The 13,017-nt window shown below is 39.9% G+C and overlaps 1 protein-coding gene across 7 annotated transcripts in view; it reads right to left on the bottom strand.

Moving 5' to 3' along the window:
- Window positions 1–1,495: 1,495 nt before the first annotated feature.
- RASGEF1B (RasGEF domain family member 1B) overlaps window positions 1,496–13,017 on the bottom strand; it is a 701,629-nt gene continuing 690,107 nt past the window's right edge. For all 7 annotated transcript variants that reach the window (XM_070263619.1, XM_070263617.1, XM_070263618.1 and 4 more), the window contains 5 exons: window positions 12,174–12,269; window positions 8,207–8,302; window positions 7,716–7,839; window positions 6,460–6,532; window positions 1,496–3,621 (listed from right to left, as the gene is read on the bottom strand). In XM_070263619.1, coding sequence (XP_070119720.1) covers window positions 3,597–3,621; window positions 6,460–6,532; window positions 7,716–7,839; window positions 8,207–8,302; window positions 12,174–12,269 — 414 coding nt within the window. In that variant the 3' untranslated portion in view covers window positions 1,496–3,596. The remainder of the gene's footprint in view (window positions 3,622–6,459; window positions 6,533–7,715; window positions 7,840–8,206; window positions 8,303–12,173; window positions 12,270–13,017) is intronic.

The raw sequence follows: 13,017 nt of genomic DNA, 5'->3' as shown, positions 1-13,017 counted from the left end.
GATGGTTTTGATTGACAGTCCCCATCCTGTAAGGTTTGGATACACAGACCTCAAATCTCAACCTCTCTTTTGTTAGCATCGAGCAGAGTCGGTGCTCTTGATTACATGAGGCAGAGAATCGAGGCAATTATCTCATCATTGAAACCTAGAAAACAATTTTGGCTTGACTTACCCAGGAAGCACCCCAATTTCCAGCCCAATTCTGAAAAATGTCTTTCCTTTTAAAATGTCTTAAGGATAAAGCTGGTCAAGCCGCCATCAGAGTATCTTGCAGTTTTATATGTTTAGTTAGTAGTTTCCAGGTCACTAGCCATTTTCTTCCAGGAAACAAACTCAGGAATTCCTTTGAACCCTTAGCTCTGAAAGAAAATGAGCCCAGCCCTCTTTTCTATCCAGAGTTGTGCGCTCTCCATCAGAATAGTGAGCCATGTTTGGAATAGAGGCAGGCACTGTCTTTTGTTGAGACAGCCCACGGGGTAAACAAAATGCACCCAAGCAGGAGGTAGAGGATGTTAATAATCTACAGTTCAACATTCCTATATAGTTGAGCAACTCAGCTTCCAATGGTGGGCTGTGCTTTCTCAAGACTCTAAGCACAGGAGTCATACAGACAGCAGTTAGAAAGTACAGAAAGAAGTGAAAGTGTGCTGGAAGAAAAGTACAGAGGGATGAGGAAATGGACAGGGGGGCCGGAGCCAGGTCAAGTGGAGAGGGAAGGCTGAAAAGCTTCAGAAACAAAGGCAAGACAACCCGTTTCCAATGATGTTCTTTGTTAGATGAAAGGCAGGCCAATGTTCTTTGTTAGATGAAAGGCAGGCCACCCCTGGGGAACTCTTGGGCCTGTGTCCTCAGAAACAAGGGACATTTCAAGTAGTGAAAGGTGCACTCTTCTTTTCCTACCAAACCCAGCTAGTTCAGAGGCTCCCTCCAGGCCTCAGCTTAAAGCCTGCTTCTTTGGAACACACGGCGTGCCCGGACGGGTCACATCCCCGATCAAAATCTACTGACTGACATTGCCCGGCGCTGTTTACGCTTGTATTTACCAGGCTTCCATCCACCCACATAAATTATAAATGCACCTATAAGCTGCTGGGGAGTCGCCAATCCACACACAGCACAAAGAGGAGCAGAGTAAATGATTTCTACAGATAACTCAATACACGGTTTAAACCTCTGGCCTATCTGGGGCTATCTATGAGAATGGTAACTCTTTCTGTGAAAACTTTTTGTTTAAATAGCATTTTTAAATTACATATTTTTTAAGCCTAATACAACTTTTAGGAAAATTTTTTCAGTACATACCTTTATGTATCTAAGGCCATAATAGAGACCTTATAGCATTTTTGCAAACTCACTGTAACGCTCAATGATCAGGGGCCAGCAAACTTTCTGTAAAGGGCCAGAGAGTAAATATTTGAGGCTTTGTCACAGTCTCTGTCGCAACCATATACTCTGTAGCAGAAAGCAGCCACAAGAAAATGCGTAAACAAATGTGTGACTGTGTTCCAATAAAAGTTTATTTATGGACATTGAAATTTGAATTTCATATAATTTTCACGTATCATGAAATATTATCCTTGTTTTGATTTTTTTCAACCATTGTTACCTCGTGGGCCATACGAAACGGGCACACTTGGCCAGCAGTGCATAGCCTGCCGACCCCTGATGTAGAGGGTTGAAAGATAAACATAGCTGCTGTTCCCGCAACAACTCCAGGGAAAGGCAGCACCAGGGACAGGCCTGAAGGGTAGGTGCCTTGCCACCGTAAGCGGATCCAGGGCCAGCAGCATCAGCATCCCCTGGGCCGCCCCCAGGCCTACAGAATCCAAATCTGCGCGTAAGCAAGATGCCCAGGTTATCTGCAAGTTTGAAGATTATACTGACGTTTGAGAAGCTTGGCAGTGTGGTTTAAAGCTCTGGAATGAGAAGGCCTAGTTCAACTCTTTGGGCCTCTCATTAGCTATGTGGCCTTGGACAAATCATCGTGATCATTAATATGCCCACGCCTAAAAAGTGGGGATGATGAGCCATGCTAAACACTAGAAAGTGCCCGGCAAGTGCTGTTTATTAAATGCGAACCACGATTCATTTTTAGAAAATAAACACCCACGTGCATACTCCTAAAGGACGATTCATCCAGGAAGGACACCTTTTCAGCCAGTCACTTGAGCTGAACTACTGCGACTCCGGCCACCACCCACCCAACAATCCCATCCATAAAAGAAAGGAAGGACGCCACAACTCCTGGCCGCAGAGTGTAAAATATATTGATGGTTGTAAAGGGACAACCTGGAGACATCTGAGGTCTGCTGAGATGGCGTGCAGCATACAGACATGCTCTGTGTTCTGAAACCATGTCATTAAGTTTTCAAATACATCTCTGTTTGGAACACGATGCTTTGTGTTTTTCATTAGCACGGTTTACTACTCTACAGTTTCTAGAGTAAATAAATAAATGGCTGTTTGCAGAGCGACTACAGACTTCTTTAGATGTTTAACAAGGTGAACTGTTTCACAATCAGATCCACCTCTCAGTTTACAGTGAGATGTTTTTCATTCATTTTGTTCACGGCTGTCGGGGAGGGGGCAGTGGTAACTTCTCCAATTTATTCCTTGTTCACATGTTTAGTCACCAACAGACACCACAAGGTAATGAAAAATAACAGTCTGTTAAAAAAATTAAATTGTAATTAGGCCATGGGTTTTTCCAAGATCCTGCAAGTCAGATAATTTAAATTTACAAGAGAAAAAAAAAATAGGCGTCATGGAAAACTAAGTAACAAAACACTACTGAAAAATACATCTGGAGAACATAGTGGTCAGTTGTAAACAGCTCAGAAGGGCAGAGAAAACAAAAAGTCCTTCTGGATCGTTGAGCAGTCCAATGACAAACTCATTTTTTTTTTCCCCCTAGTGGCTATTTTCCTACCACAGTGTTGAGCTTCATCATTATATTAAATAACTTATATGGGTAAAAAGGAGTTTGCTAACCAGCAGCCAACTCAAAACCTTGTAGGAAGAGGGGGGAGAGGAATTTACAACACAGCACACGCTAAGGGAAACGAAGTCCGCAGTCAGCGTCCAACCAGTCTCACCCCTCCTGGCAACGCCACTGAGCTGAAGTTTGGGATCTAAACGGAGGGGTTTCTACCCCCTCCCTCCTCCCCCTTTTTCATTTAAGTTAACAAAGAAACATGGGCTTCCTAAGAGCCAGCACTCAGCTGGGCAAGTCCCATTAGCAGCAAATGTTCAACCAAATAAAAGAAACACACACACAAAAGAAAGCTCCATCCAGGTGCGGAGCAGTGATTCACATGGAAATTCCAGGAGATGAATCATGCGCAGAGCTGCGATCTTCAGAGAACTCTTTCTCAAGTGTCTTCAGTGAACATTTCAGTCTCACAAAATCTGAGTCAGTCTGTCCGCTGTGGGAAATTACATTCCCCATCTGCTCCGGAGTGGGCTTGCTTGCAGGGACTTTACGATTTTTTGTGGTACGAGATGCCAGAAAACAAAGGCCAGCCCCTCGATGATCTGTGTGGTGGAGGCAGCAGCAGCAGCAGCAGCAGCAGCAGCGGCGGTCAACATCCCAGCTGTTAGACTCTGCCTAAGAGGCTCGACCTGAGTAATAAATATAAGAAGGAAGGTAGCCGATTATTTGAATTAGGATTAAAATGCCTTGCCTAATACTAGTTTCATCTTTCCTAGGATTTAAGTTTCATTTTACATAGTTAAAAAGAGGAAGAAAAAAAATATCAAGCATTGAAGTCCTTCCGGGTTTTTTTGAGAACTGCATGTCACTTAAATATTTATTAATGGAGATGGCAAAAGCTTTGTTTACAGTAAATCTATATCTTGAGTGGCTTTATATTAAAACAAAAGGAACAAACGAATGTGATTAATGATAAAAGCTTTTAGCTATGCACTGGTCTCATCACCTCATCTGTTACTTAGTACACATAAGCATCCTCACATTCCATGCCCATTGAGAGCATTAAATAACAAGTGACAAGAAAGGTGTCTGCCCTCAGAGGTGTGTTTGTCATTGCCACTGCTGAACCTAAATATTTGAATGAATGGCTCTGGGGCTGGCAGGAAAAGTGTCTATGTAAAAATATCTTATTGCCTTCAAAGCTAACAAATATACAAGTTTTCAGGTAAGTACTATCATTCTAGAATAATTAGTCTTAGCATCCACTTAACACGTGGTTTTGCAAATCATTGTAGCCTATTTTCTTTTGTTTATCCTCTGTGGTGGCTATGCCTTGGCCAACACCTGCGGGCACCCGATGTCATTCCTCAGCACAGGAGCATGTGTCCGGTGCAATGGCAGACGTGAAGGGAAGACCCTGTGCTTGCCCTCAAGGGTCCTACACGGTGGTTGGTAAAAGAAACAAAACAACACGTGGTCTGTCACAGGAGAGGACAATTGCCTTAGAGTGCACGAGTTCAGGAGGGACTCTTTCTGGGGAAAGATGGTCAGGGAGGGGAGGCACTGGAGTGGGGCCTTGAGAAGAGACAGGATGTGGAAAAGGCAGACAGCATGGCTTACAGCAGACTCGAAGGAGAGTCTGTCCTTCAAGGCCCCTCAAAAACAATTTTAACATGGAAACTAGTCCTTTATACCAAAGAATACACCTTCATGTCTTTATATACATATTTCCTTATGTGCCATTCATTCTATTTGTGTCACTGCTGGTTCCTCAGCAAATTCTCATCAGAAGCATCATGACTGTGCACTTCTGAGTTGAGCACAAGTGCAGACAATTCACGGATTTGCGCGTGAATTTAAGCCGGTAGTGGGCACTCTCTTTCTCACGTTACATTCCCAAATTCTCCACGAAATTCTTTGGTCATATTTCAACCAATCAAAAGTTCAGCGTTATTGTACACTGTGCATACAGTACACTCAGATACAGGAAGAGATTATATAATGTAATCTTCGGCTTTTACTAACAACCCTTTGACTTACAAACCCTTCCAAACTAACCACTAATCAACAAGAGCATGGCATAAAAAAGCAACGATCAGAAAAGAATAACAACCAGAAAAGTACGCGGTTGGTTTGGATTATTTGAATTTGTAATATTTGTGTGGAATCACAGGAAAGGCAGACACCAGGTATCATTTATGGACAGCCAATTTATCTGCTTACCAATTTTTTAAAAAAAAAATCTCTAAAAAAAGTAACAATAGCTGAGCTGTACTCAGGGGCTTTACCAACTTCAAGTTTTTAAAAAACAGAAAGGGGGGATTAAAAAGAGGAGCAATATCAGTGGCGAAGTTCATCTAAAAAGGATAACTACAGGGAGTAATTCCCAAATCTTATCCAACAAGATGGTACTCTGAGGCTCATGCTTTACACATGAATAATATTAAAGAGCACAGTGAATATCCTTTAATACCAACACAAAATAATACAAAATTTTAATATAAACGTGCCATTAGCAGGCAAAAAATTTCACAAAAGGAGAATGGGGCATCTGTCACATTCCCTTGATAGCAGGTGTTGGCCATGCCTTCCCCTGTGTCTGGACTCAAAGAAACATCTCCAGTCTTACCTATCACTGTGGCCTGTTCTCAGGATAGTAATTCCAAGGCCTCTCTACCTACCCCGTCCTCAGTGAGAGGTACAAAGGCCTAAATTTTCCTTTGACACAAACAAGGTCACAAGAAACCAACTGTTATGGTAAATACCCTGGTTCCTGAAACCTAGCCCAATATCAATCGTATTGAAGTCTCCCAAACGACTTCGGGAAAAAGAGAAAATGTGTGTGTCAACCCTGGTACAAAAAAGCACATGCTCCCAGAGACTTTTAGTAGAAATACAAATAGAGCAATTTTGATTTTATTATTACTACATCCTGGGCTGCTTTTGCCTATTAAAGTATCTCGCATGGTTACAATACGAATTTACCTATCTCAGTTAGGGGCTAACACAACTTCTAAATTTGAAGAGATTCTGGATTATGCTGTAAGTCCCAACTCTGTCTCGCTCAAACCAAAGACGGCACCAAGATCCAGTCCATAAGCGACACGTTCAAATTTACTGAACCAACTGGTACTTAGGCCTGTTGTTATCTCAGGTCAAATAAAATTTTAGTATTAGAACTATTCAGAAATATAGTCCGAGCTTCTTATCTTTTAAATGAAGAAAACAAATTGGTTCTCTTGTTTGCATATTATGGGGTAATTACAGTTCCTCATTCCATAAAATAACAGGAGATAGAAGGAAGAACAGAGTCACTGTATATCTGCCAGTATAAAAAAACGGAAGGCAATAAAACTGAATGATGGCAATGAGGCTTGTAAGCCACAAAGACCCAGTTAACGAGAGAAAAGGTGCAGAGGACTTCGGACACGCAGACAGGGACTTCCTATGGAAAGTATGTGGCTTTCTTCAAGTAAGTCCAACATCTCCTTTAGATTTGCACAGCAATGAGAAGCAATGAGACTCACCTTAAGGACTTCCATCTGTCTTTCTCTATATGATTCTCAGGCCCTTCACTCTCATAGGAAGCCAAGTAGAGAGCTGCAAACAACCAGAAGAAAAGAACGCATTACTACTGAGGCCTTCTGATACTCATGCACCACCCTCCACCCGCTGTTCAACCTGAGCCCAACCCTGCAGCAAAGCACACTCTTTAAATATCAAATGACACCTGAGAAGCTTCAGGGTTTCATTAAGAAGATGGAATATCACTTCGCCACAACCGACCATCTCGATAAAACTCCAAAGGCCTCTAGGCCAAAAAAGCACTTAACTAACTAAGAAACAATTCATGAGGCAAAAAGACTTACAAATGCAAGCCACACGATGCCATCACACGCTCACATTTATGTTCTTTAGAAAGAAGGCCACAGGAGGAGATCCTTTCCTCATAGCACCGATTTTTTAAAAACCCTTAGTAGGTAAAAAGACAGATTTTCTAGGCCAATTTTTCACCGTTCTAATAGTTTTTCTTTAATTTTAAGTCAAAAAGAGTCTTCATCCAAAGATTTAAAAGCCTGTTCTCAATCCTATTTGTAGAGGTGACTATCAATCCAGTGCCCTCTGGGATGGGTAATGGTCATTCAAAATGCTCTTCAGTCATTATCATCAACACCATCAATCTACTATGAGAAACTGCTGGTTAATAAGGCTATTGATTTCTGTAGTATTAGGACACCGATCAATAGACTAAATCCTCAAGTCTTTTACAAACTTCAACTCTCTTCTGGTCAATTTTTTCTGTACACAATCACTGTTTCTGCTTCAAATTCCCTAACGTTTTAACAGGTCAAGACTTTCCACTACTTTTTAAAACAGCAGGAGGCAGCAACTAAATGTTTTGTTTGTTTATTTGTTTTCCAATTACCTGAACATCAACATAACATAAAACACCTTTTTTTGTCTACTGAAGCAAGCCCAAATAAGGGGAAAAAAATCTTTCGATAAGTTTCCATTTGTGCCGAAAGCACTGCAGAGCTAGAGTTATAAAGCATATTTAAACACAGAAAGATACTATTTCTGGGTCAATAGTGAGTGCCTGACTCAAATATTTTAGGGCTAAATCAAAAAGTTTTCTGTGCAACAGAAAACTCTTAAGATGGAATAGGTCAGAAGGCAGGCCTCATGCTGTACGAGGAACCAGGCACCAAGCATTTATACACTAATTTCCTAATTGTAGGGTTTTGGGATGCTGGTGGTAGGCCGAGCTGAAGGGCCTACTCACCATCTTCGCTGAAGACTGGTACCGTGAGCAGATATTGCAAGATCTTCCGGTCCCTCTCAAATGGACACTCTACTTGTTTCCACGTCATGAATTCACTCACTTGTTTGGCCAGTTCCCAAAATTTCTAGAGAAGAATAAAATGAAATAATTTAAAGGCAGTCATCAAAAATGAGCTTCCATGAGCTTGGAAGAGATAATACCATTTAATGTTTCCCTCTGGCTTCTAATCTTCTGAACTACACAGTTTTCTTGATTTAATAAAAACCACGTATAGGTATTTGCTAGGTAGAGGTAAAAATTTACTCAAGTACCTTCAGATAATAATTAACAATAATGGTGCAGCTAATTTATTCTACTCGGTACTGTTATTTTCTTACAAAATAGCAGAGAAAGAGAAAACCTGGTTCTACAACTTCAGAGTCAGTTTAAGCTGCCTGGCTTGGGATGCCATGCTAGACAGGCTTGCTCAGAATTTTGCAGCCTATCCTTACCTCAAAGTTGACATGGCCGTTTGGAAGGCGGTTGGCACAGCCTTCATTGAGGAAATAAATATCTTTGATTAAAAGACTGAAGAAGGGTATCACAATCTAGAAAAAACAAAAGATCCTCGTTTGTTTTGGGCAAACAAACATTTGGTCTCTCATCAAACAAAACAAGAAATTAATGAACAACATTAACTCTGGATTACATAAAAGCCTATGGTGAATCAAGATACAGTGTTTTGTTTACCTCCTATGAGAGCAGCTTCCTCCCTTACATAATTTTGCTTAAGCTGCAAATGCTATTAATAACCCAAACACAGCAGAGACAAGTGGCACTGGGAAGTGGATGGCTTCATGTTGTTCCTACAGTTCTATTTTTCTCATTGCAATAGCATATAATAAAATCTGAAAAGTTCTGGCTGTAATCAAAGGAAAAAGATCTAAAAGAATTCTTGCTTTTCATTTAGCAACCCCTTAGTGAGAGCCAAACATTAACAGAATACCCCTGGCTGCAGGCACCACGATTTTAAGATGTGTGCCCCATCTCCCTGCTAGAATCTCTATTTATATCATTTAGACATCTACATTTCAGATGAACTTTTTTTTAGATGAACATTTTTTCACCCATGAAGACATTGCTGAAGATAACGTGAGAGCTCAGGGTTTTAGGTAATAGTTGCTACAAACTTTCTATTGAGTAAACCTGGTCTTGGCATGACAGCAAGCAAGCACCTGTACTCATGGGAAATCACCAAAGAAGTACCTTGCACAACGTGTTGTGAGATGTGCCCAAGTGAAGGAGGAATATAAGTGTGTAAATTAAAATTAGTGGTTGTTTAAAAAACAAGGAACTTTCTTTAGTAAGACTTTCCTGCCTCACATCTTTGGTTTGAGGAGGTGGTGTTTAATTAATTAACCTAAAATAATAATCTCTTTAAAAAGTATCCTAAATCCTACAAAGCCCATAAGGAACACAGAGCAGAGCTCAGACACAGTAACTGTCTACTTTCTCTCATTAAATGGCAACACGTTTCTGAAGATTCTAAATTTGCCACAATGCAAATAAGGCTCCAAACACAAACTGTGGGCCTATGTTGTTTACCCAGAGCAGGTTTTTGAAGTTTCCCTAAGCTTATGACTCATGCGGTACATCTAGACTAAACGACTGGGAGATCTGGAAAACATACGTTTTGGCTCATACATGAAAACATTAAGTATCAATTTTCACTTCTAGAGAGATATTCAGATTTTCCCGTAAAGTCATTAAAAAAAAACCCAAGCTTTGATTATTTTTTGTTTCACTGATCTCCAAAAACAGCCAAAGTGAATCTTCAGTTTCCACAGCCCCTTTGAATATACATTTAATCATTTGCTATTGTCCGTGGAAGTCTCTACAGCTGAATTAGTAAAGATCCCCTTGCTACCTTCTCCTTCAATATGACTGGCCATTTCTCTATTATTTTAGAACTAAACAGTCAGAGCAGCAATGATAAAAGCACCCCTGAACCTCGCTTCTTTGAAAGATCCCTTGTGATGGGAAGCACTGGGCTTTGGATTCTGTGAGACCTCAGTTTAAAATTTGGCTCCAGCATTTACTAACATTATAAGCCAAGAGTCTGAAAACTGTGGCCCGTGGGTCACCTGGGCTCACCACCTGTTTTGGTATGGCCTAGGAGCCGTACATTTTACATTTTTAAATGACTGGAAAAATATCAAAAGAATAATATTTCATGAGCATAAAAATTATATGAAATTCAAATTACAGTGGCCAGACAGCTTTACTGGAAAACAGCCATGCTGGTTCATTCATCCACGTATCGTCATGTCTGCCTTTGGGCATTACATCACAGCTGAGTAGTGGTAACAGAGATCGTATAGCTGACAAAGCCTAAAATGTTTATGATCTGGCTCTTAATATAAAAAGTTTGCCAACCCCTAGTATAAACCTAACATACTCACAAAGTCTAGTTTCCTCACCTTAAAATGGGAAGAGTAGTAACTACCTCACTGAGTTGTGGTGAGGACTGAATTAAATAGTACAGGTTTTACCTCAATTAAGCACATGAGACATGCGTAGCCACAGAACAAATAGCTATTTAAAGATCATTTAAAGGCCTCTGTGTGGAAGACAGATTTGATTTGTTCTATGATATGGCACCTAGAGATATGCCACTTCAGCCACATAAACTTAAGATCTGAAAGAATATCAAAGATTCTATTACTCTAGTCATGTTGTCAAGAAGATTTTAAAATAGGAAATTACTTAGGAATAAAGGGAGTCGACTCTCACTTCAAAAAAGGAAAAAGAATCCCAAGTCTTTTAAATAAAAGATGGATTTTACCCAGAAATATTTTCATTCATTGCCTCTGAGATCAATTGTTAAAAAGAAAGCCAATTTTTTTAAATGGTAGTGATTTCATTTGTTTCATGAACTAGAGAGAACAATTCATATGCTCACATAGAACTGGTTAAAAAAATAACAAAAATAAGCAGACAATTTATTAAATGAGGTAAAGGGTAAATACTTTGAACGTTTTTTTTCTGAAAAAAGCTATTCGAGACCCACAAACACAATATTCAGTGAGATCTTTCCAGGGGCTTGGACCTCAGAATTACTGTGGCCAATGCTGCAGCTCCCTACTCAGAGCAAGGATTCTACAGCCACCCTACTGAGGCGGAGCCCACCTAACTCTCACTGAGGGTCACGCAGAGGAGCCCCACATCCAACCCAGAGAGGTGAGTGAGAGGCTGCAGACAGCCTCCAACGTATCCTGAAACTTCAGGGTCCTGGGATCCTCTGATGCACACACTCACTTTCTGAAGCTTAAAAAAACCTCTGATTAGATCTTTTTCAATCTAGTCACAGGAGTGCTGGGATTTGGGCAAGTAAAATTGACAAGCTAGTCACTCCATTGGGCTAAACTGAGACAGTTCTCTCTGCTTCGTCCCCTCTCTGACCTTGTTTCTTTACTAAAAAAAAAAGTTAATATATTTACAGTATTTCTCAAACATTATCACAACTGATATGTTGGATTTTGTTGAGAACAATTCAGCATTTGGAAAAGCTGGGGTTTCTTTTTGTGTTTGTTTTTATTTTACATCATTGAGGCAAAAGCTTTTTAGAGGGAAGTCATTGAGATGCCCTGAAATGTCTTTTACCCTCATTTTCTTTTACTTGTTAAAGATACAGTTTAAGTTGAAAGATGGACAGAATCTAAGCAGAAAATAAATTTCATCAAGCAAACTTCATTAGCCCATTTTCCATAACCAGGTATTTACTTCTGAAATAACATGATTCCCAAATGTGGAAACAACTTATCCTTCCTATCTAAGGAAATACGACACTGAAACGTGCCAAGAAAGGACTCTCAGAGTCAAGAGTAGGGTCGATCCAGGATCATATTAAATTGTTTAAGGGGAGGGGAGAGTAAGGATCATTAATTTCTCAGACATCATTCCTGTACTTTTTCTGCCACCCACATATCCAATTAGTAACAGGCCTAATGTTACTGCAACTAACCTACTTTCTGAAAATAAATGACTGAACCATGGGAGGTAAGCTCATTCTTTTAAGAGAAAAGGTTATATTAAGTCAGCTACCTTGTAGAGAGCTTAAATGTCTCTTTTTCCATGAAATCAAATTACTCTCTAACGCCATTTGTCATCCTAAAATATGACTTAATTTATTGCTTGAAATACAACTAAGACATACTACAAAATAATCATTTAAATAACGCAAAAATAACACAGTAACGTATATTTGCAAAGTTTTACACCAAGCCACCTTTCCCTTTCCATGGTCCAACTTTCCTTCAGCACCCCCCATCACTATGTGGCAAGTGGTAAAATTTCTACAGTGTATCAACTTTTTTTCTTAGATCTGAACCACTAAAAGCGGCTCAGTAGTAGGTCACACTGCATTTCTGCACAACAGATAGCAACTCCACCAGGAGTAAAACTCCTTTAAGCACCTACCTTCTCTCTGCTACTGTGAGCAGTTAAAGACCTCTGTGCTGCCCCACGAAGAGCTGTTCGATAATTGTAGAAATTGCTTGAAGGGTCCATCTGATGCTATAGACAAAAAAGAGGAGAGTATTAATTATTTACTTCTCACCTGCAGAAGTTTACAGGATCATACTTTTAACTCTACATAAAAAATTTAAAATAAGTTAGGGAACTCATTAAGAATATGATTTATCCCTCTCATACACACACATAGGCACAAAACACATCAAAATACAAATTTTTCTTTCCTGAGGTTTGGTTTATTTATATAAGCTGATATCAGCTTCAATAATGTTAAACCCAGGCCAAATTCTTTCCAGGTTAACTGTTGAGATTAGTCTTAAATCTGATAACAAAGAGTCAAACACCAGCATGAGAAACAATTTTCTGGTTTCATTTGAAAGTGAGTGGGTCAGCTGATGGTTAGCCACATATAATGATCCAACATTTTGCAGTGAACTTGTTCTTTGTAAATCATTCACAAATAACTGAAGTATAGTGTCAACAAGGAAAAGAAATATGTTAGACAATACGAATAAAGCATAATGTAATATACCCAATGATAATTCCCAATTTGGGGGAAAACTTAGGAAAGTACACTTTCTTATTATCTCCAAAGACAGTAGATTCAAAGCACTAACACACCAAGGAAATAATAACATGAATATGATTCAAACACAAATGCCTTTATGCACAAGTCCAACTACCCTCAGAATCACATTGGAAGGGCTTTTTCACAGGTTAGCTAAACTTGCTGAAAGGATGGTGAATGAACATTTCTGTAGGCATGGGAACTCCGCCCCTCGGACACTGT

The sequence above is a fragment of the Equus caballus genome, chromosome 3 (genome assembly GCF_041296265.1).
Source record: "Equus caballus isolate H_3958 breed thoroughbred chromosome 3, TB-T2T, whole genome shotgun sequence".
Lineage (NCBI taxonomy): Eukaryota > Metazoa > Chordata > Mammalia > Perissodactyla > Equidae > Equus > Equus caballus.
The sequence above is the reverse complement of the archived record's forward strand: the minus strand, read 5'-3'. Positions and strand labels throughout refer to the sequence as shown.